This window comes from Ooceraea biroi, chromosome 5 (genome assembly GCF_003672135.1).
Source record: "Ooceraea biroi isolate clonal line C1 chromosome 5, Obir_v5.4, whole genome shotgun sequence".
Taxonomy (NCBI): domain Eukaryota; kingdom Metazoa; phylum Arthropoda; class Insecta; order Hymenoptera; family Formicidae; genus Ooceraea; species Ooceraea biroi.
This window is the reverse complement of record NC_039510.1, coordinates 10,956,800-10,982,276: the sequence shown is the minus strand read 5'-3', so window position 1 is coordinate 10,982,276 and position 25,477 is coordinate 10,956,800. Positions and strand designations below refer to the sequence as shown.

Here is a 25,477-nt window from a genome sequence, read left to right as displayed (position 1 = left end):
AGTTGTACGAAACCACACTTTTTAATTTGTACAGTTTCATGAAAAAAAAAGTTTTAGACAAACAGTATGTTCAACACCGAGAAAGTCCACAGTTGATATGAAGAGTTTCAAGAGAATTAATCTATTTAAAATGTCAGGGATCAGTATCTATTGGTTGAAATACACACTGCAGTTTCGTTTAACGTTTTGTGTTTATTGCACTTTTGTGTAACAACGTCTTTTTCGTATATCTCACTGTAATGCTATTGTCGCTTAGATCGGCAACGCCTAGGAGGCATGTAGCCCCTAAGCCGACCAGGTTACGCACTCGTGAATTGTCGTCGCTTGGATCAGCAACGCCTAGGAGGCATGTAGCCCCTGAGCCGACTGGGTCACGCACTTGTGTAATGTTTTTTGAGAGCGCACAAGTAACTTGACGAAACACGAAACGGCAACGAACCTCTCGTATGAAGACTGTTACGGCACGCGAACTGTAACGATCCGGAGATCTTTCTGTTCTACTAGTCGAAAAGCTTCTGCTTCTGATCGCCTCCTGTCCCATTGTCTGAGCCTCTTTTCCTAATTTCGAGAAGGGGTAAAGACCGCCCCGAAAGAAACACCCCGGGTGATTTCATTGGATCGTTCTAACCTAAAACGTGTGTCATAGGCGGCTTTGTCGAAAAGTCTGAGAGGCCACGAGACTCGCGGCATCGTTGATCTCGACGCCGCGATCCGTCTACAAAGGCGCGTGCCGCACTCTTTCGAAGAGTGATTTACGATCGTTTTGCTTGGTTTCGTTTTCCTTTGATTGCGGTGAGTTGCCGCTTCGTTTTCGTATCGCATACGTGTTATTTTGATTACGCCGTGATCGACGCGTTCGCATATCGCATATTTTATATTATATATCTTGTCGTTTCTATCGCATTATATGTATCGTGTGTGCACACACTGTCGGGCCTTCTACCCGACATAAAATATAATGCGATACAAGTCGTTCCATTTATCTGCTACATCTACGAAACTTGCGTATGTGCTCTCTACTTATCATGTGCGGATATGAAAACGAGAGGCAAGCGAGACATTTATTTATTCATGAACAAACAAGCGTCAGTACTCTCCCATCAACGATATTTACTGCTAGTAAATATGACAGAAATCTTTCATTGAATTCGTTTGCTTCGCTCGGCGCATGCTTTCATTCTTCCTTTCAACCCTACACCGTCGCTCTCCTCTCCGGCGTTTTTCCCGCTCTTATTTTCGTCTGACACCACGCGACAATCTCGTTCATATCTATACTTGCAAGGATAAAGGAATCCCTCGCAACTGACGCTATTTTCGTGACATGGAAGATCTTCGTGCGACCGCGAGAGAAAAGCGCTTTGCGCGCCGACGATGAATCGCCGACGATGAATCGTCGACAAAATCTCGTTGCACAGGGTTGCAAAGGGAAAATTGCAGTCACGTGAGGACAAAATGCCAGCGGCAATATGCTCCATGGAACTCTACATTAGACAATTAATTGGGAAAAAAGGAAGAAAAGGAAAGAGAAAGAGAGAATTTCTCAGCAAATAGAAAGTATTCAACAAAATATAAATACGTGCATTGGCTGTCTCTGTTGTCTGGGATATATAAAAATTTAAAGCATAATTTATATATATTTATAAGAATAATATATAAGAACTATTATATTTATATAATAAAATAATTTCATGTTAACTAAAGTTTTTCAAGAAATTAAAGTTCTTGTAAACATAATTTTACGTAAGGTAATTTTTTACGGTATTTGAATGTTTTCCCAAGTATCGTTATTCATATCTAAATATAAAAAAATAATGCAACTCCATTAATGATTAAGACAGCTAAAAAAATAATATCAGCATCATTCTAATTGTCATTTGTGAACAGAAAACTGACATATTAAACTCTGCACTTGTATGTGTAGATGCATAGCGCGTAATTTTACGTTTTACATTCACGACGATAAAATACCGATTCGTACCGTTCACGAGTCGTTTGAAACTGCACTGAAAATTACCCGGCCCCATAATTTACGGCGGATTTATAACTCCTACCACGATATATATTACATTGGGGCACCATCAACCCCTATATATGTATATGTACGTATAATTGGCATGCACATTAATACAGATGCATTAACAGAGGCTGCGATTAATTACCCGTCCGCGACGCGCAGCAACGCGCGCGCTCCAAAGTATTCCCGGTGCGCTAATAAATTGCGTTCGTGCAGGGGCGGCAGGGGGATGCGCGTGCAATTAAATAGTGTGGCCGAAAGTAGAGCGGCGCTGCTTTTCAGATGTACCGGCCACGGTGCTCGTACGGTTCTTTCTGTCCGCGCGGGATTTCCCTTTTTTCCTGCGAAAGTGTGACGCGGTCCGGCTGCGTTATACTAGAATCCAGAAACGAAATTACGCGGCCAGTTCCGTATTAATCGCGTTGCATCGCGGCGCGGGAAACGCCGTCGTGCTTGCTCTTCCATCACGCTGAACGCATCGCGGCGAAAATGCGCGGTGTATTTCCGTGTCGCGAATGTAATCACAGCGCGTGAACATGTAAATCCGTGACGATCCAGCACACCCCCGAGTTGCGAGACGCGGACGCCGTCACGGGGAGGCAGCCTGCGCGCCTGTGATTTCACCCTCGCTCGTCGCCTTCCACATCCGCGGGAAATGTCTATCGCCTTTAATAACACAATTGAGTATCTTTAACGATCCCTGGTCTCGACGGAGTTCGTGAAATGTTCGAGGTTTGTCTCGAAGAAATATGACATGTCAGACTAGAATCTGCTTAACGGAGCGATTAGTATGTATTCCGCAATAAAGCAGCCGGTAATAATTTTCAGCGTATGAATAGCAGTCAGCCCGCCCGCCGTAATTAATTCTTCGATATAACCGTTTTTAGACGAAAACAATTTCGCCAACGACCATCGCCAACACACACACACACACACACACACACACACACACACACACACACACACACAATTTCAAGCGTCTCATTGCGATGGTAAAACTAACAAGTGTTTTCTTTTTTTCAGCCAACCATTTTCGGGACAGCAGCCTCGGACCTGAATCCCAAGGATGGAAATAGCCGGAAGGTGAGATACACACTTACGCTGACAATCTTAAACGTTTTGTTTCGAAATTTTCTTGCGAAAAATAGCGCAACGTGAAGTTAGATTAGATTAGATTAGATTCCAATCTAATCTAATCTAAATTTACGTTGCGCTATTCAGGTCCGAGGCTGCTGTCCCGAAAATGGTTGGCTGAAAAAAAGAAAGCACTTGTTAGTTTTATCATCGCAGTGAGACGCTTGCAATTGTGTGTGTGTTGGCGATGGTCGTTGGCGAAATTGTTTTCGTCTAACCTTAATAACAGAAACGCCGCTCGAACTATAACATCCCCCCCCCCCCCGAAAAAAAGCGTCCCCCAATAACGACGCAGATTAGCGAACGTCGATGATTAGCGACAACGCACGGACCAGATTAGCGTTTAAATCAAATCACGCGGAAACGTGTCGAAAATGTAACGAGAGTTACGAGCCTTTCCTTCGTACACATTGCTGTCCCATGCTTTTATCGCATAATAAACGGACGAACGAGAGATCGATGCGCCGATATGTTCTCGGCGCTATCGCGCGCGGACAATGGTCCGATTGGGCCGGGGGATGGAGGAGAGCATGCGAGAAAAAAATATGCACCCTGCTGGGGTAGTCGTGCGCCTGTAAATTCTCGCGCAAGCGATATAAATTCGCGGGACGTCGGAAGCGGCACAGTCCAGCTAGCTTTTGTGCAAATCTCGTCGATTTTTATTTAACCTTGACTACCTCGAAAAGAGAGATGGCCATTTCCCGATTTTTGTCTTCCTTCTCTTTGCGTGATCGGAGGGAATTCACAGGAACCTTTCGAGAGTGCTGCAGCGCACTCTCGAACGTAAAAATGCGAGAAGATATTTGCTTCGGTCGAATCGACGAACCCGTGCATCTCTTATCACTGAACAGCAAAGAGCGATTCTTCAAAGAAGATTCGAGGGAAACGTCCGTTGTTGTCCCGCGTTGTGAACGTGTTCGAGCAGATGACCACGCACATTGGTCATTTATACCGAGATACAGAATCATGAGCCTCGCCTTTTAACGGCGGTAACGTGAAGCCCTCGTGATCGATTGCGGTTGACCCAGAATCAGGAACGCGTTAGCAAACAGCGAATAGGACGAATATAGCCGGTGATGGCGGTGATCAGTTTTTGACCGGGCATCGAACGGAGTAGAATCGATACTCCACTTAACGCACTCGTGTCACCGGGCCAGCGTGAAACTCGCGTTCTGGACGTAGATTCGTTTCACGCTCGCGCGAACGAAGGTTCAGCGGGTCGTTCGGATTTAATCGCGCGCGCACACGCGCCGGGATAATCCAGCCTCTCCACGTCGTTGCGCGCACGATGCGACTGCAGGCGTACGGTGATGGCGGCGCGATGGGGATGGCGATGATGGTCGCGCGCTTGCCTGGCCACGGGGTATGGGATTGCGGCTACGGCGAACGGAGCGTCAATCACTGCATTTGATATCATCATTGCCGGCGGCGACCTAGGCGCTAGCCTGCCCATAGATTACAATGTACCGTACATATTGTACCATCGATAGGGAGCCGGGGAGAGGACCGTGGCGCAGCGATGCTGCGTGACGTGATAGGGAGTTGGCCGAAATGAGATGGGAAAGGGGAAGAGAGAGAGAGAGAGAGAGAGAGAGAGAGAAAGAGAGAGAGAGAGAGGAAGGAGGGGAAGAAAGAGGGATGACTGTTCTCCATACGCATGCTGTGCGCGACACTAATAACGTACACCGCTTCCGAGTATCGTGTAGCGTGTCGTAGATGCTTTAACAGGAAAGTTTTAGTTGTTATCAGTAAGGTAGTCCAATACCCTGTCTCAGCGTGACTAGAGTTTGTCTCCCATTTGTCAGGGTATCGATCGACAAATTGTGTCGTACATCCAGGAATGACAGGATCGGCAAGAAATAAAAAGCAGTTTAGGAGAGAAGATCGATGGGGCTGCAACCCTCGAGCGAGCGTGCTTTATCACACGCGCTATCACGGTCCTTTCGCGCGTGGCGAGCGCGATCATTTAACGGGCGATTACCCTCGGCCTCGTCATCGCGATACTCATTTGCAAGTTGTTCCTGATGAGCGCCATATCGTTGGCCGAAAGTCCGATTATATTCCTCCCAATTTTCGTCGCGATATCTCAGTTGACCGTTGTAGTGTATTTCACGAAATTTTTATAATTTCATTTTTAGCTTGATATGTTTCGAGTGCACACAGGCTGCGATAACATGAACCGTTTATTTCGAGGACGCTGTAATTCTGAATTTCGAAATGGGCTCAAGGGCTCAAGGAAAATATGACTGGAACGTGACGTGTTTATTTTACAATTCTAACGTTACGCCCGTTTATATTTTTCACCCTATTTCATCGTTATTGGAGTTTAGAGTCTCATGCATGTTTTTCGCGTTTCCATTATCACCTTTGTACAAATCACATGAAAACTTTTTGCTTTAAGATTTCTCGCGCAGTTGTACAATATTTATTATATTTCTCTGCATTATTTCCTTTTTTTCCTTACACTCATCTTTAATGGAGAATGTCGTGTACATCAATGCATCGATATATTACAATATTAATAAATTTTTCAGATCTTCAGGTTCCGCGTTGGTTCCGGAGATAAATTAGCTCGCGGAGTGCTCATGACGTCCGCTCTTTGCTCGTTGCTCCTCGCGTGAGCGGAAACGCCGTTTGTACATAAAGAATTCGCGTAACGTCAGCACGTAGCGTCGTGTCTCGTGGGAAAGATATAACTTCTCCATCCGTCAGTCTATTCATCTACTTTGAGAAACGAGCTTCCCCATCACGCGAGTAATTACGAATAACTAGTCTAGTCGTAGCAACAGCAGGACCGATGGTAGTACAAGCGAGTGATAAATCGAGTCTGACGGAGGGTGCGGTGTCATACGTTGCGCACTGGAGCGTTCGCCAGCTGTGCGAGCGTGTGTTACGTAGATGTATCGCGCGCTTATACGAACCGGAAGCACTCGGCCGGAACGCAGTCATCGTTGAAAGGTTATCGTTAGTCGCGAGAGCTGGCGCGTTTAATGCGGTGAAATGCCGACGCAACGACCGGTAAAGCTTACGCCAGCCGCGAACGTGCTGCACCCGATACTTGTTCTAACGATCTGTTGGAGCTTTTAGTGCCATCGTTAAAAGATACCGATGACGCGCCATGGTCGCACGCGCGCGCGCGCCAACGCAACCCCCGCACGGTATCCCGGACGGAGAATTTTCTGCGCGATTTATTTTTCCCCTCGTCTTCCTTTCTGTTTTCTTTTCAATTGATTCTGCAAATTAATCACTTTCGAGCCTTAATAGCCCGCAGCGATTTTCCGCCAGATGCTTTTCCTCGTGATGAGAGCGCAGGCACCGAGTTTCGAACGTTTTTCGGATCGCTTCAAGTTGCAATAGCTTTTTCCGCGGCGGTGAAAACTTTCGGTTATATCGAACACGAACAAAAGATGTTACAAGTATCATACCCATCTTTTCGTAGGAAACGCAAGTCTTCTAGTTCTTTCACGGTATCCCGATATCCTTCCGGGGATTCAATCGGATCGAAGAGACCTCCTGGCGGGCCTTTAATCTCATCCTCACGGTCTCGATCCGTTTTTCTCAAGTTCGATAAAATTTTATGAGCAGACTCTCCGATTAAGGACGGTTATGTATGTGTTATTTTATTCTTGAAGCACCGCCGCTGATCGCCACTATATACAAAGATATCTTCGTTTCGGCACTCGGTCGTGTCGTTTGTGCCCGGCTGGCGGGCTTTTCGGGCGGATATCGGGACGAATTTGCATAATCTCTGCTTGAAACGGTCGGTGTTAACCCAGAAACTGTGCCACATGGTTGCTAACATTTCCACCAATATCGCTCCGTTTGTTCCATGCAGCATCGTTGTCTCTTCGTATAACGCCTTGCAATTAATTTAATTTACGAGTCACTTGACAATAACTTATCTATGCATGGAAAATAATCGAATAAAGCACACGCCGGTTGTTTTTTGGTAAGTTAGAAATAGTTGTTAGATGAACGTTAATTGTTATCATTTTATCTTGACAAATCATTTAATCATTAAATCATAAGATCTCGATTGTTACAAAAATACTATTTGAATAAATCAGCCTAAACGTTTAAATTCTTAGCAAGCATTTCTCAAATATATTTTTGGAACTTTATGCCATATTTTATATTCAATATTGAGAATAGTTTGTATACAAATTTGTCTTTATGCTTGTCAATCTCCGTTTGACATGTTTTTGAAGGATGAAAGATGAAAGAGACAACCAGCGGATCGATAGCGATATACGGCTAGATTCTAATCAAGAATACGCGTCATAAATAAAAGTTTACGGAAGCAATATCTTTCTTCGTTCTTTGTGCAAGATACATTGTTCAATGTCCATTGGATAAATTTGAACTTTATATGAAAACTAACCCATTCTGTTACATGAAATAGTTAGATGAAATAGCACGCAGATTTTACAACTCTGTAACTTTTACCGCTTCTGTGATCATTTGTCATACGGCCCGACAAGCAAACAAATCGACGGCTGCAGTGAATCTCCATAGGAAAATTACAGTTTGAAAAAATGCAGTTTAAAAAAAAACTGCACTTTTATCTACATTTGTCGTTCACATTCATCGGAAACTTTCCCAGAGACTTACTTCTTACGTTTAAAATCACGCGGAAACCGCTTGTGAAAAAATCGTTTTCTTTTTTTTTAATTTGATTGAGCTAACGCATCAGCTAAATAATAGTCGGCCAATCTCGCGTAGTTGGACCTATTCGTCCCTTTATTTACCCCCTGGAACTCGGGCTTGGCTATCGGCGGAATCACGTTCATGGGAACGAATATCCGCGCAACTCGTTTTGTTCGCGCGTGATACGCGGCCGGAAGTTCCGCTCGCGGGTTCGCCGTTGGAGGATCGCGACTGGTACACACCGCAATGGTACGCCAACTGTACCTGCCAAGCGTGCCGGGCAGCTCGTACCAACTGCATCCGCGACGCGGACGCCGCTCGCGTCCAGGTAATTTGTCACCACCACCACCGCTGCCACTTCTGCCACCCCTGCCCGCGACGACGGTGGTGGTGCCGGTGGCCGCGCCCGATGGGCTCTAGATTAATTACCCTGTCTGGGATGCGCGCATGGTTAGGTGTCACAGCTTACGCACGAGCCTCCGCTTCTGGGCCGCTCGCTTAATCATCGGCCCGACGATTTTCGAGGGCCTGCTGATGAGGGCGAAGGGGAAATAAGTTGTTCTACATCGCATCCGAGACATTATGATCACGATAATATGGGGAGGAAAGACTTCCACATGCGATGTCATCGCGAGTCTTCTTTATCGCTGGTCCTTGTAGTAAGCTTTAGTTCTTTGCTGGAATTTTTGTCGATAAGGATACAGTATCTTCATTGATATTCGAGTGTCGATGCGATCCGTATAATTCTGTCATTTTTAAATAGAACGGATATTCCGCGTGGGCTTTTTCGCGTTTAGAGGAAAACGGCTAAAGCTGGATGCCACATGTGACGGGAATTTAAAGCATATTCCGCCAGGAACCCAAATATCCGCCTAACCAGTAATACAATCTCCAGTAATACTCTCTCTTTTTCTCTCTCTTTCTTTTTCCTCTCATTTAATTTTTTCTCGGTCTGCGCCATTAGTTAAACACAATCTAATTTAATCCTTTCAAACGGTCTAATTTCGCACACAACCATTCAACCATTCAAATAAATACGAGATGGTTAGCTGCACGTCGTGCAACCTATACCTTCTCTCGACATCCTGTCGCCTCGACATTCGACCCCATCCTCACCAACCATGCCGCTGGTGGACACGGAAATTGCCCGATCTAATTTCCTCTCAAACGTGCTTCCACCTTCCAAAGCTTTTCGACGTGCCGCGGTACGAAACGATTTTCCGCTGGGCCGATAAATAAAGACCGATTCGATGAGCGCTCGCCAACTATCACGTTAAATGGCCGCTGAAGCGCACTTCAACGAACAATCTACCACAGTTTAACAGTTCTATCTACGTTGATTTTACACTGAAGTTAAACCGTGATTTTTCAGTCACAGTTTTGCGTATACGAAATTTTCGCCAAATATAGCGTCGATTTCACTGTCAAATTTACAGTACGCGCCAATTTTTCAGTACACGCCAATAATGACATTCGAGAAACAATCAAATAGAAGTTGACAACTTTATATTCAAATAAATTGGAATGTTTAGAAGGAAAACGTGAATTGTATTTGTATACTTATTACCTTTCAGTATTTTTATATAAGTTTTCATTATCTTCTTCTAATCATGTTAATCGTATAATTAAAAGAACGCGCGATCGATATATAATTATTCTTGCAATTCTCGCATAATTCTTAAAAGTGACGTTGCAAGCATCATATCGGTTAGCTGAACCTAATATGATACGTTTGATTATCACGGTCTATCAGCATAAAAACTTTTTGTGCACGTCTTACAACTCCCGCAACAGCGCGAAACTTTCGCCGAGAATCCGAGGCCAAAGTTTCGCCATCGCAAGAACCAGGATGGAAGAGGTACCTCAGTCCCGCTTCATTATTAACTCTACCCAGAACAAAGTGGTTAAACTCCATTGATCCCCGAGTGTTGCGTCTAGCACTTCTTTTGTCTTTCTGGGGACCGATTCATAAATACTTTTTCGTGACACCGAGTTCAAAATTAGTGTTAGCTCGTAAAGCTTCCAGTTCACATGTCAAACACTAGAGAGAGACAGTAAGAGAGAAAGAAACTTATGCTATAAAGAACTACAATGCTAGACAATTTATATCTCACAATATTATATATCTTATACTAGAAGATCTCTTGAGAAATGAAGAAAAGATTCTTATTGTTTCCCGATATCTATAATTTTCCGGAAACGTTTCACGGCTTAAGGGGAATAAAATACACGTACAAAATCACGATTGTCCCGTTGATCACACATATGTGCACGCGCGTCTAATCGATCGAGCACCGAATACGATACCTGTGAGTGCTTTTCCAAAAGTACGCGAGCACGTCTACAATATTAACTTGCTTTCAGACGCCATCAAATATTTATCGACCGGTTCTCTGAAGCGCAATTCGCTTCTGGATCGAGTTCGTCATTCGCCTTCGTACTTTTGGTCTTGCTGGTCGAGACTTTGTTTTTGCAAGCGTTATCGTCTCGTTCTTTTTCACTGGAGACCCGGCGCCATAGTACCAAGTGGGTGGGTCTGCTTCATGGCGCACGTTCGCGATGGTTCGCAACTTTGGAATGATGCATGACCAGCTATTGGGAGAATGCAAATTGAAAACCGATATTCCTCAAACCACGAGGTATGAAGGTGTGCGGTACAAGTGACGACGCGACGGTTCCGCAGCTTGCACAGCAAGCGGAACTTTCGTGACAGGGGAAGAATTCCGTGCACTCCCGTGCGATACCTACCGGCCGAGAGGTATCTTTTGCACCCTGAGAAAATCACGAGCGACTAGATAGAGAAATCCGCGTTTGTCGTTATTTCGTCATATCACGCGAAAAACACAGACGATTTGATTCGACTACGTCGATTATTTTAATGTTGCTATCTATCATTTGTTCGCTTTTTTCAGAAGAAAAGTGCTATTAAGAGATTAGTCTTTACGTCGATATGTATTATATTTGAGCCTTATTGTTAAAGAGGAAGAAACGAGTGGTATTTCATTGAGTACATTTGCATTACATTTTTCTTGGGCAATCAATTAAGTATTAATTCTTTTCTTTTACATAATTCTTTTTCTTTTGTAGCTGCAAATCTTCTCATTATGCCTTTGATCTTTTTAAATTTTTCCTTTTTCCTCTCACTCTAATAAGCTTAATTTTCTTAAGAAATTGCTTTTTATTACCTATTCTGGAGCATAATTAATTTCTACAATTAATTTCTACACTTAATTAATTCTATAAGAATTATGTATAGATAGTTTTGGATTTGATTGACAAACAATATTTCCACGTTATTATGCATGTTCGCAAACGGCATGCATTATTATTCACTTACAATAATGATTGAAATAAATAAAACAAATACATTTTTCATAAATAAGAACGTAGACTTATTTTAAGTATTAGGTTATTAAACGTACGAGCAGAACGCTAATGTATTCGTAATCCAGAATTAATTAGACCGAAAATCGGAAACGCTGACTTCGCAGGTTTCAGACTGATACAAAATTTGGTAATCGTCTCCGCTAGCTCGTTACCGCAGCTTTTAGTGAAATTACATTCTCGAGTTTATTAATCACGTGCCTTCATTTCGAGGCTTCCTCTTTCGTCACGATTCGCTCCTGTTACATTATATTCGGCGATATTTCCTTGAACGCTAAATCAATATTTCGTCGACGAAAATTGCTTTACGAGATTTTTATTAATTATCTGCTTTTGTGAGTTGCTTCTTTTTAATTCGTACGTGAATTGTCGAAAGTTTGTGTTCTGCAGTTTTTGTAGAATTTAATTTCCTCATGTACGTACACTTTCGATACGATGACTTGAATACATGTAAAAATCTGCAGTATTAAAGCAATCTGTTAAAGCTCTGCAATATTTCCTTTGTAAACTCTGTGTAATATTTTCTTCAGTCGTCGCGTATGCATTATTTCAGCCAGTATCGTTCTAGCAATTGTTACTGGACTTTTCTTCGGGCTTAGTCGTTAAATCACACACCATTACGATATCCACTATGAAATCCCTGACTGTGCAACTCCGTTGCTTTGATCCACAAAATCGTAGATAACATCCTCGATCGACCCTTTCTAGGACCAAAGGGACAGACCGGCAATGTAATGGAATCATAAACGAGGACGAGGGTTTCTACCCTTCGTTGTCTTGTTTATCTCCTGGCTCCTTAAACTCTTCCCAAGTGTATCATTGTTTCCCCATGCATTAAAATAATCGACTCCACTTTCGCCAAAAGTTACCCCATTGCTGAAATTCTGAGATATTCAAGTTTGCTTGTTCTTCTATCTTACTCTCATTATCATATTCTTTGTACTTCTGTTCTATTCTTGTGCTATTTTTCGCGTCAGATTATTCGTAATGCAATTATCGCGTTTTATTGAAAGTTAAACAAGTCTAGAAAAGTACTAGTAAAAAATAGAATCTACAGATAAACTGACAAAAAAGAAAAACATAAAAGGTAAAATAAAATAATATAAAAAACGCATAAAGAGCAAACACGACAGCAAGCAATTTTATATAAATTTAGAACGAGAGACCAATAACATGTACGTTTCGCGATAAAAATATATTTTACGTTTAGCGTTTCCTTGAAAGATAAGTTATATGCGTTTGAAGATGAATTCCAATGGGATTCAATCCGATTGATGCAATAGAGCCCAGAGGTTGCGAGTATAAGCATAGAACTTGCAACAGAGCTCTTCTAGCCATGAGTCGATTGTCTTTCCAATGGCAGGTATACGAAGCAGGATAATTTCGCCATTCGATTCCAAGTCTTTGTTCAATCCCCTATCAGAGTGATGAGGACTAAGGCGAGGACTAACAGCAATGACGGTCCGGACGTTCCAGGATATCGAAACCGATAGTGATCTGATCGTTGGCGAACAATTGCCCAGCTATTTGCTAACATAGCAAATTTTTAGCGGAATTGTTACGCGATCTGATAGTCGCACATGCAAGCTTTAGAGCTATTTATAATTATTATATAATATATTAGAATACATTGTAAAAATGTCGAATTGTTTTAAATTAGCTCGGGCGACCCATCATAACCGAATAATCGATACAATCTTCTACTCGTTCTCACTATAGTTCCCTATCTCTCACATGAGGCCGAATCCAGGTACAGAATTGCTTCGTTGCACTTCCGGAGGTCCACACTGAACTCCAGAAATAATCTCATTCTGAAGTGCGGAGCAACTTCTCCCGTTTGCCAGCGTTTTGTACAAGTTTTGCAACTGTTTGCCGCGATATGCGGCAGATATTTCGCGGTCTCGTAGATTCGCTGTAGTTACGATAGACGAAATTAGTCCGGACCAGTCAAGTTATATCAGCACGAAAGCATAGTTGCCGCGGATAAATATTGTAACTGCCTACTGTTTGCGTTGATAGACGCGTTCATAGTCGAATACTTCTATCGACGTATTGACATAGAATAGTATATTTGCAGATCAGGATAGGAAATATGACGAGAAAGATAACCGCAGAATAAATGTTCGGAACAGTTATATGTAACGAAGAACATTTATTAGATTTTGTGCAAAATGATATGACATATGTAAGCTATTTGTAGTTTTCAAAGATACTCTTCAAGTTTAATCAAGGCTTATCTCATTCTTTTTCTTAAATGTATAGATTTTGTGGCAAAGCTATTTATATGTTTATACTATACACAACATAATTGCGCAAAATATTTATTTAATATTTATCTAAGTATGTACATAAAAATAATAGAATAAGGAATACTTTAAAATAGAAAAATCTCTGGATTACATAAAAGAGATGAAATATAAAGTTTTACAAACGAATGATCTCGCGGAAATTTCAAATGCTCGATCCGATCTCGAGGGACAACAATCTCATCTCAGAGGTGCAAGTAACTTTGTCTATTTTGTCACTTCTTGGAAGTTTCGTCACAATTCGTGATGGAACATCAGCTCGTCTCTTCCATCGTGTTGCGAATGGTTCCGCAATTTCCAGGAGCTTGCGAAAAAATTTGATCTTGATTTTAAATTCTTCTAAATTTACGAAACTTGAACAAATAAATGTGAATATGCGAAACTGATATACGGTACCAATATTATCAAACTAATCTTGCAACAATCCACTGGAGTAAATTGTGCATATAGCTTTATTTTTCCACGATATTTTTCATAAAAATATTGGTCATGTATCGGACATTTTTAGAATTGAGGTTGAAGAATTAAAAGAAAAGAATAAAAAGAAAATTGTTTCCATATTTTCCAATATCAAATAAATCTGTTTTAAAAGAAGATACTACTGCAGGTATGCACATATTATTTCTTTGTTCTAGTGATTTAAAATTGTTTAAATTTTAATTATACACAGGGGAGAGAAATATTCTTAAAATATCTCATGTAAAAAAATATTTCATATAAAAAGATATTTTTGATTATCCAAAACATTCAAAACAAAAGAATAAAGCTATCTGCCTCTAAATAAACTGTACAATTAAAAGATTATCGAAATAATAAAATTACAACGAATCACTTACTAAATTATGATTTTTATGAAAAATTGTTACATTTGATAACATTCCCTTTCCTAAACGTCACGAGAAATATGTAAGGTATATCTCTCTTCATTACCTACATACATATCAATTAGCGCGAACTTTCGAGGGTCAAATGGTTCAAGCGACTTATGAGGATAAATCTCTGCTCGTCTCGCCAATCGTTTTTCCCGCTTCCTTTTTCACCGTCTTGGAATCTCGCCCGTAATAACGTCATTTCGCAACGTGTTTCACACCCAACTCGGGAAGGCAGCCTTGACATCCGCCAGACGCCGAGACGACGTGGATAAAATGCCGAAGTTGTCTCGCCTAAGTCATCTTAGGCAGAACGGCGACACGGCCGTTTCCGCGCGCGCGGAACAGCGCGAGCTCGTACGCACGGAAGTTCGCCGCCACGAGGAACGTAATACCGTCGATGTTATATCACGAGTCCTTACCTCCCGCGGAGAGGCGATATTTAACTTATGAATATTTGCCGACGTACGATATGAGGTTTGCGCTTTTCAAGCGCTAAGCAGAGGGAGAGGAGGGACGGAAGGACGATGAACTGAGCGCGGCGGAAGGACGCGGAAAAGAGCGGAGCTTATGTCTTATGCAACGTGGAAATATCTGTGTGCCGAATATGCCCCCCTTCCGGTTGCATATAGCTATATCTTTAATATCGCCGATCTCTCTGCCGAGTGCGGATTCCACATTTTTAGCGAGAGCGATGCGATGGAATTGTCGCGGTGGTTATTTCTGAGCGCGCATTTTGTCATTATCGCTGCGCGACGTACACTCAAACTGCTGCAAGAATTACGTCATTCATTTAAACATTTCCTAACATGTACAATAAATTGGTGCATCAGTGATAATGACAATAATGCCAGGTATTCCAACATCCGGAATACTGTTTCATTTACTGTTGCAGTGAATGTGAGATCGATAGTAATCGCTTGAAATTCGACGTCTGATATGCGCGATCGAAGCGTTTCAAGTCCCCGTGTCATTCCGTGATTTAACATTTATACGCTCGATCGCGCGACAAGAACGTCAAGCGCGTCGGGAAAACGTTTTGTCGTTCGAGCAGGGAAAGCAGTGGACGAAAGAACACGACGCAGCGGAAAATTATGTCGCCGATTATCGCGTGCGCTTCTTTGAGCCCGGCATGGGGCTCGCCATAATCCTTTCAACGCGAAAAATTCCCCGTACCATTCTTATTCCGGCCGTCCCGCTCATCCCCTCGCGGCCATCCCTCTTCTTCCTCCTCTTCTTCTTCTGCAACTTTTCCTACCATCGCCCGGTCGACGCGACACCGTGAACGAAAGGGGTCCTCCTTAATAGAGCTTTTCTTTTTTCCTTGCACCCTCCCGCGTTCTCCATTCATCTTCAAATCCCCCTCCTCCCCTCTTTTTCGCCGTTCCATCGTCTCGTGGCTTAACGGTTCGTTCTGCTTTTGTTTCTTCCGCTTTATATACGGCGGGTTTCTGAAAAATTTCACGCTGACTTTCATGCTCGGAAACTTGCGACGCGGTGGGTGGAACTTTTTAAGGAAACTCTCTTATGTGGAGCTTATCGGAACTCTGTATAGAATTTCTCGTGAATATTTTATTATATCGATAATTAATGTGTAAATTACCTATCCATCTCTTTTTCCGATTATTATTTACTTTAAATGGATAACAAATATGGATAACAAATATTTTCTCTTTTAACATATGTAATTTGTGTCCTCTTTATAAATTTTCTTTATATAGTGTCTTACTAACCGTTAATTTAAAAATATCTCTTTACTATGTAAGTGCTTTATTTGATAGGATTTTGTCGTGTCATAAAACTGGAAGGTGACAATCAGTACAGCTTTTGCATGTAACAATTTTATCCGTTCGTTTACGGTTACTATTAAAAATACATTGTTCAAAAAAGCTACTCATAAATAAACGCAGTTTACAATCCGTCAATATATAACCAGTTTAAAAACTTCGTGAACCTGTTGGATGTAGGGCCAGGATCGATGTCGCAAACGTGATCTGTTAAATCTGCACAAACATCTCATACGGTAAAAACGATGACGCACTGTTCCTCGCCAAGCATTTTTTGTATGTCGGAAAAGTATTGTCCTCGTGAAAATGCGTTTTCAAATGCCACCAGGTTTTCTGTTTGCAGACCAAAGTTTCATCAGATGGTTAACAAGATGCTAGAGACAATAAATGTTAAAATATTTAAACATGTCGTGTCAAAGCATGATACTGGATGCTTTAATTCTCAAAACGCAGAAAGTTCAGCTTTTCTATTAAATCAATAATGAAGAAGAACTTTATAATATATCTTTTCTATTGAATTAATAATGAAGAAGAATTTTATAACATCTGTCATATTTAAAATTTTATTGCGCCCATGATCGCGTTATCCAAGTAAGAAGAAAGTACTTTACAACTCTGTGCTCATATTTGGTTTAACAACGTAAGCAGTATAATATTAGTAACAAAGTTTAAAGTCATTTTTCAAAGACATTTTATATTTTATTACTATCGCATACTGACAATGTTATTAAAATATATAATATATACACGAAATTGAAAATTACTTTACTTCCACTTTAATACAATGTCGTTGTGCGTTTTACAATCATTTTACGTAAAAAATGATCTTAAGAATCAGCAATAATAAGATTTTAAGTATAAATTGCTAATTTGCTTCCATATTATCTGCATAATCTAGTTTTTTAGTTGAATACGACATAGAATTAAAACAAGACCGTACGTGTCTAAAATGTTAAGTAAGAATATTCCAGCGTTTTCTATACATTCTTTTTGTGCTGTGTGGTTCATGTATACGTAATGCAATCACACCGTCGACTATGAAAAAAACCGCTACACACGCCATTGAAATTATACTTGCAAAAAATTTGCACTAAGAATTTCCGTTGAATTTCCAACTTTGAATTGAATCGTTCTCAAATTACATGTCTGGCTCGATTTTTAAATACTTGTAAATATATTGTAAATATATTACTATAAATATTTTAAAATGAAGACAGATTTAATCCTGCTTTTTATTATGACAAATATACTTATCTGCTTATGCTATTTCATGTCATTAATGGAAGGTACTTCTGTAGTTTTGGCTAACGAACCATGGTAAAGGTCTACCGTCAATTTGTCAAACGCGCTCAGACACACAAGACTCCCGACCTCGACATGCTTCAACCTGTCACCTTAAATTAGGATTTCTCTAATTAAAGCTTACTCAAACGAATGCGCAAGCATTGCCGCAAATGTCTTTTTATTACAATTGTCAAATCGTTTCATCTCAATGGAAAGTCGAGTAGCTACATTTCTTATCGTTCTTTTTACAATTTACCTATCGTTATTTCCTCTTTGTTAAATCGTGTCAAAAATCGCTAATATACAGGTTGAATTTATGACATATTGCCATCTCTTGAAAAATTTGATTGACATCAATGAACTTGCCTATTATGCAACGAGATGAGGCAGATATTTTGGTTATTCCGTTAGAGCTATCTCTGAAAAACGGCAAGTGGCTCCTCCAGTCCGTCAAGTGCTATTACGTTGTACGCGAATACGTTACATTTTTAACTCTCTCGTTCGACCGTTTTGACGTAATATCGATAACGGTTATCGTGCTACTGATACACAGATAGGTCGAACGAAATTCATTTAAACGTTCTGCCAGTGCACTCGTATGAATGCAACACGATCGTGATTAATCCTCTGACGCACTATCAATTTTTACTTTATCTGAGCGATAATACAATTTAGAGCGAAGGCAATAACTCAGTAATAACTAAATTTTTACATTTTTTACATTTGTGCGCTGTAATTTTATTATATAAATTTTATTATATAAATGGAAAACTAGAGAATGGAATAAAGGGTTTATATCGGTGTCTTTCGAATTCTATATATATATATATATATATATATATATATATGTATATGTATACGTTATACTATTGTATGTTAAATTCCTCTCTATAGCTCAATTTTCAAATAAATCTGAAAATCATCGCAAAAAGAATTTCTGAATGCTTATTTAAACGGATAAATATTTAAATATTAACATCACAATTTAATATAAACAAATAAGCACCATCGTGAACTCAAGCATAATTATTTAAGAATAATATTCGAGAATTAATTTTAATATAGGACGAATATCCTTTTACTTAAATATACCGATAGCTGTAATCTTATACAGAAATATATCATTCAAGTCCATTAAATCTAATCTTTTACAAGAAATCACTCGTTTCGTACCATCACTTACATTCTCTCCAACTTTATATTAATACAGAAAACTCCTCGCGTTACAGAACGACATAACACCTCGCACCGTTCAACCCTTTTCTCCCTTTCAAGTAGTCTATGATTCTAATGCGTTAGTCGGCCAGAATGGTTCGAGTAGCGTTGTTGCTCCACGGGCAATAAATGGTACATCAGCCGTGCCGGTACAACAGAGATAACAAGCTCCATTGCAGCGAAGTGGAGTCAGATTCTACGCCGCAATGGCGACCCTCACTTGCACATCCTCGCCTGCACACAGCCACGTGTCCTTACGAGCGTGTGTGCATGTTCACAAGCAGACGCGCACGCGCGTTCACCTCTCTATGCACGGCCAGATAAACGGTTCACGGAGCTGACCATGCCGACAGATCTGGAATCTAGAATGTCCAGGGGTGTATTGTTGATTGTGGGCAACGATCGGAAATGAACCGATCATCCGGTGCACGGCGAGCTCGTCGCTTGGCCGTGACGTACCGCGCCATCGATAGAAATCCACCCCCTCGTTGTTCACTCTCATCCCCTCTATCGAATTTGTCTCTTTTGTCTCTTGGGATACAACAAGAGTTACTCTGAATTATGTTTTCAAGTATATGGATAATATAGGTGCCGATAAATATTATATAATATAGAAGAAGCATGTGTCATGCATTATGATAAAAGATATAGGGCATTGTGCGTTTGCTCATTTTTAGTTTTTCTTTTTATTGAGAGAGAGTTAGTTGTAACCGTTAATAACTTGCCTGTAATTAAGTTGACACAAGAGAATACAGCTTGAACCATAAAACACATGTTAAACATATTAAATCATTAAATATTTATCTCAGTTAGTACAGAAAATAAATATACTCTGATGTATATATTAATATATAATATATAATAATATATTTTAGAATGTAAATATTCTAAACTTAATATGTGGTCGATATAAAACTTTATTTCACGTGCAATGAAAACAAAATAATACATGAGATGCAGTACATTAGTGTATCGATTTTGATATAATAATTTTGATATTTAATTACGTTACGAGAATATAAACACACTTTTATGTCATATTTCCAAGATGATTTATTTATAATTGGAAATAAATATTTTCTGATAATATTGGAGTCTCATGTGATTATCGACAAAATATTATTACGCAAACGTACAGCAATGTGCGATAAAGTGCATAATATGTGAATCCGAAATATGCGAATATTCGATTTATTTCGTTACTTGGTTTGGCACGATATCTTTCTTATTTTACACGATAAGAAAGGTAAGCTTAAACAGTGCAACTACGAGACAATACAGGTTAATGAAGCGATCATGCAGAATACTGGTCCACCCCTTTCGACCCTTTATCTTACCCAAAGAAACCTCTCTCCGGGTTTCTCTCCACTTATCTGTCCGCCTCATTCATCTCATGGGACTGAGTGCAGCCTGAAACCGCCGACCTTCCATTACACCCACGAGCATAATCTTAATCTATTCACCGATAAATACAACTTTGAGGAATACTTTGCGGTTGAGTTTGAACCAGCCTTTACTCCGCGAGTACACTTTAACCTTCGTTAATTTATCATGGCTGCATTATACAAAAATGTTGCATACAGAAATATTACGTTATGTACAAAAATAAAACAGTTTAATTAACCGTTAATGTTTGCTGTAATCTAAGATGCTCTCTCTTCACAGCATACAGTAAAATATGCGAAATACTCGATTATATTAATTATTCACATCTGTTATTCATGCGCAAGTTTTGTCTGTGAAATATTTTTGCGTGACTCATAAAAAAAGTAGTCGGGCAATACGTGCAGTCTGAATTACTGTCCAGAAATATTTCGGACACATAATGCGGACCATTGTACAAACGAATGCCGTTCACTTCAACTACATCGCGGTCAGAAGCTCGCAATTACTCGCAATTCAATCAGGCGTTTTTATCCCGATGGGAAAATATCCGGTTAATAAAGTGATGGAGCGTGCGTATGTATGCGTGTACGTGTGCGGGGATCGGCCAGTGAGGACATTTTATTTCTTTCCCGACTTCTATTCGACCACTCTCTCAATACTGTTCGAACAGCCGACAGGGCGAGGGGAAAAAGGGAAATAATTCGCCTAAGGCGAGGCTGGATAAAGAAAGTTCGATTGGAAGAGCAACCTCTCGCATCCTCCTCGTCGCCGCCCCGCGGCTAGTCGGCTAGCATAGCTCGCTACAGGGAAACAAGAAAATAATAAACAAAAGTTTGCGCGGAGAACTTTGGTTTTAAAATGATATTAGCTGGCGGGTATCGAATGCAAGCCCGTTGCGGGGACGCGGAGTTCCGATGTACCGAGAGTACAAAGTAATGATAAACTTCCGAACAAGTCCTTTCACCGACTACTCGCGAGTCCTGCTTTGGTCTATCTTTCTGTTCATTCTTCCCTTCGTCTTTCTTCGCGTTGTCTTCTTCTACTACTAACTGCTGTAATCTTTTTGCTTTCCCTCTTCTTATCCCTCTTCGGTTTCATCTCGTGGCATGAGACCTGCCGCAACAAGTTTCGCTATGTATTCGCGGGAATTCGGAAATCCCTGTGAAAAGAAGCGTATTTTTCTCCTCTAACTGCTTGTCAGAACTTTGAATTGCCAATAATCGCTGGAGTTACCGGAAGTATTACTCGCTGTCTCTTTACTACTTTTTCTCACCCGGTCCTATCCTTTTTCTTGTTGCACGCTTTATTTCTCGTGCTTTTCCGCAAGATTGGTTTGGTACTTTCCCGATAAAATATCTAAACTAGGACCTTCCGTTTTATTTTATTTTTGTTTTTTAACTACATTGGCAATCTTATATCTGCAAGGAGCAGAAGTCCTTGTTGCCCGAGCTGTATGTTCTTACCTTGGCAATAACAGGAAAAATTCTCTTAATATGGTAGACTATCGAGATAACAATGAAGAAGCTTTGGTAATCAGTCGATAACTTTGGTACGCGGCACAACGAGATATATGGAAAATGGATTTCCAACTTCGCTTCTGACTATCCAAAATGATGATAAACTTTCAAGTGCACTTCTTCATTAACTATCTGTGAATTCTGTCACATTTAACATCTATCTTGTAATTTTCTTCATTTCTTTGTGTCTCGTTTTATTTATTACCGTTTTACGACTTTCTATAACGATGTAACAATGGTTTGTGCAGGCATTGTCTGAGTTAGTATTTTCTAGCGGCTCGACATGTTAAGATGTTGAAAATTTTATCAAATAATACGTAAGAATAAGTGCTAGAAACATTTATTAAGACAGTCGATTCAGTTTCTAATTAATAATGCTATTTTTTCCAAATAATATTTCACTTGTTAACGATGAAAAGATTTATACATTGCGAAAATTGAATTCTTTTACACGTGTCGTTGGAAAAATTCGAGACTAACTCTCGCCAATGCGAAAATAATTGGAAAAACGTTCGAGTAATACCATTTCTTGTAATACTATTTCATCGTCATTTTTCAGATTGTATTTGATCATTTTAAAAACGATGTTTCTTCAACTCGCGAAAAGAAACTTACTACTTTTTATGTGAAAAAGCGCTAGCAGTGCGCTACGATCGTTTTATCGAATTTATTTATACTTTAGGTGCGCAGAGGGCTTTTACCTCTTGAAAATCTCACGAGGTGGTCAGCCCTTATAAGATTATCCCTACTGTATCCATTACCACCGTACTGGGTATCCGAGCGATTCTTCTTGCTAGGTTGCTTCCGCTTTCTCGAAATCCAGCGGAGAGCTCGTCGAATGCATTGAATGCTGAACATTTCGTTGTACGTAAAGTACACACAGTACTGTACCGCATAAAGCAAACTTTGAATAAATCTTTCTCAAGAGTTCGCGTACATATTTTATGATATCAATTCTTAAGGAAGTTTTACTCAACTGATGACTCTTCTGGTAAAACTATACAAACGGAATGGTTTTAGTTTTTATTTATGGTAATCAGCATTTAGCTCGAAGGGCAAAAGTAACTATCCGCTCGCAATCAACTAATCGATCTTTTGTTTATTAATTCATCTATATTAAGCTTGGTTAAATTCTCAAAATAAATTTTACGCACATGTATGATGCATGACGTCTATTTCAAGATTATAAAAATATATAAATTAATTACTTTGAAAATAAAATATTCTCATTGCAATTAAAGATATACCTGTAAAATGTTTTCGAAGAGACGATAGGATTACTGTAGTTTCCACTAGTTTTTAGTAGGTATACTAGTTTCATTATATATTCCAGTTTGGGAGTATATTTCTGTTCCATATTGCACGTATATATGAATGTGAAATCTCTTGAATCGCTTTGTGAACATGAAACAGAAGTAGCAAATATAATTTTCAGGAATATAAAAAAATGCATCGATGCAGTAGCATAGGTCATCAATAGCATATATTGGAAGAAATAGGGGCACCGAAGGATCGAGGAATGAGACATTATATGTAATTAGCAGAATTATTAAGCTCCTTATTGCCAACCTCTCATTGCAAGACTTATATTTTATCGCCGGCGTTTACGCTAACGAGCTGCCTCGGCGACGACGATCGTTCCAGACGAAATCCCGTCAGATTTTCAATCATTAGTCGTGCGTACTCGTCGGCCGAATGTCGGCGACGTCGACAATATGTAATGAGTAATGTTCCTGGCACTTTGCTAATTGCATTGTACGGGTCGATAGTGAGTTGGTCCCCGTTTCACGTGGTCGCGCGGCATTGTTTCCGTCGAGAAAACACCATTTCGGATTGACTTTTCAGCAATGTAAATAATATTTTTATTCGTTTGTGCAACGGACTATTTTTCGCTGCATTTCACTGATATTTGAGCGGCGGGCCTCTTATATATGCAAATCCGTGAATACGAGCTAGATTACGGGCGATTGGGCTAGTCGACAATGAAGTTGTTTGAAAAAATACAACTCGGCTGTGTGAGATACGAGGCAATTTCCATTTCGATACAAGCACGGTGTAACGTTGGAACTTTTGTAATTGTTTCGCTAATTGAACTGCACCGATATGTAACGAGTTGATCTCGCCGGGTTGTAGCGCAATATTGTGGACGAATTGCAGGCATTTCAACGTCCGCTGCTAATTGTTCTATCATTTGGGACGTTCTATCATATTTGTATACGTATTATGCCACTGTAATTTTTGCAAATAGCAATAGTTTGTTAAGAAGTGACAATTGTTGCCTCCGAGGATTAAATTGTTGCATCTCTCACATTCCGCAAAATAAATTATCATTGATTTATTAGCAATAAGCGATACGATAGGAATGTCGCTATTAGTTGAAGGTTGATATAGTATATTCAAGCTCGTGTTAATGCAAATTTAATATGAATAGTCTTTTGTTTCCCGTGGATTAATATCCTGAAAAGCTAACTTCGCCGGAACTTTCCAGCATTGAAAATTGTGTCGCTGTTTTCTGAACAATGGCATAAGGTAACTGACATGTGAAGGCACCACATACTCAAGGGCACTACTAATTAAGAAACTTGAGTGATTAAACGTGACTGGGTCGAGGACTGTCTCTGGAGGCGATCCCCCATGTGATCTGCTTTCGGTCGATCTAACTTATCGCGGGCTCGTCCCAGATTCAGGCGATACGTTCGCTTATAATTTTGAATTACGATGCTCCGTGACGCCATGGCCGTTACGTGACTGTGAAATTACCCGTCATGAATCATCCTACGACCTGGCCGCAATTCGCTAACTGCGTTCGAGCGTCGATTGGAATTATTCTGATCGATTTGTAGCGCGAAACTCGTGGAGCATCCATTACTGCGAGATTCCATCATGCTCTGACACTTTTGCGCGAGTGATTGCGGCTCGGCAATTCTCTTCATCCAATAAATGATTTTCTCAGTAGTGGTAAGTTGAAATAAAAATGAGAAAAAGAGAAGTACTTTGCGCTGTGAAATGTTCTTACTCGCAAATAATAGCGATAAAATTTTTCAACGTTTTTAATTGGTGAAAATTTAACGCGGTCGCGCCACGTAGATAGACTTCGAAATTTGTCGTAACTTGAGCCGTAGTTAAGTGGTCTCGGTAGCAATATAAGTTAAAACCACTTTTAATATTAAAAGGGCTGTAAAATGATTATGAAACTGGGCTCCGCCCCAGTCGCCGATTTCATTCCCCTTTCTGCGGATCAGTTTCACAATCGCTTCCGAGAACAATCTAAAATTCAAAGCGTCCCTAACTTGCATCGCGAAACCGGGTATTTTCTTTCGGCGGGGACCGCTCGCAATCCCGAGGCGATCGATCGGCAGCTACGGCCGCCAGATTTTTCACCCTGTCCAAAGTACGGCAACGTAACTTAAATCGCGACACCCGAAATTTCTCTCCAGTCGCGGGCGTTGCGCCTGAGATCTTTCCATCGATCAGTTCTTCGTCTGACTCGTGTGTACGGAACCGTGCAGAGGCGCGATCATGTCGTCGGTACATAACGGATGGAATTGAATTCCCGAGAAACGCGCGGGGTGGAGAAGATGGCATCACCAGGAGGCGTCGCGACGCTGGGCGACGCGGCGTCCTCGTGTTCTCGCGTGCGCGCGCGAAGTCTCTTTTCGTGCCGCGTCACGACGGCCTCGAATAATATATCAAGGCGAATCTATCGATCCCGGCGAAAATTGTGAAAGTTTTGCGGTGCGGTGCGCTGCGGCTGCACCGCAAAACCCACCCCTGTTGGTCCGCGTGTGCACACGCGTTACTCCAGGCGGTACGCGCGCACAAGCACGCACGTCCTGGCGCGCACGCCTGGTCGATAGTATATTTCTGGCTGGCACACGGAACCGCTCGTCGACAGCGCGAGGCGTTCCACTTTTCTACATTTCCCGCCAGCGAT

At 40.8% G+C, this 25,477-nt stretch overlaps 2 protein-coding genes across 2 annotated transcripts in view; one reads left to right on the top strand and one right to left on the bottom strand.

Annotated features, from left to right (window-relative positions):
• LOC105281153 overlaps positions 1–18,212 on the bottom strand; it is a 31,325-nt gene extending 13,113 nt beyond the window's left edge. The window contains exon 1 of the mRNA XM_011342194.3: positions 3,826–18,212. The gene's annotated coding sequence lies outside the window, so the exon portion shown is untranslated. The remainder of the gene's footprint in view (positions 1–3,825) is intronic.
• The window catches only part of LOC105281158, a 316,155-nt gene that overhangs the window by 147,177 nt on the left and 143,501 nt on the right, over positions 1–25,477 (top strand). The window contains exon 4 of the mRNA XM_011342200.2: positions 3,038–3,097. Coding sequence (XP_011340502.1) covers positions 3,038–3,097 — 60 coding nt within the window. The remainder of the gene's footprint in view (positions 1–3,037; positions 3,098–25,477) is intronic.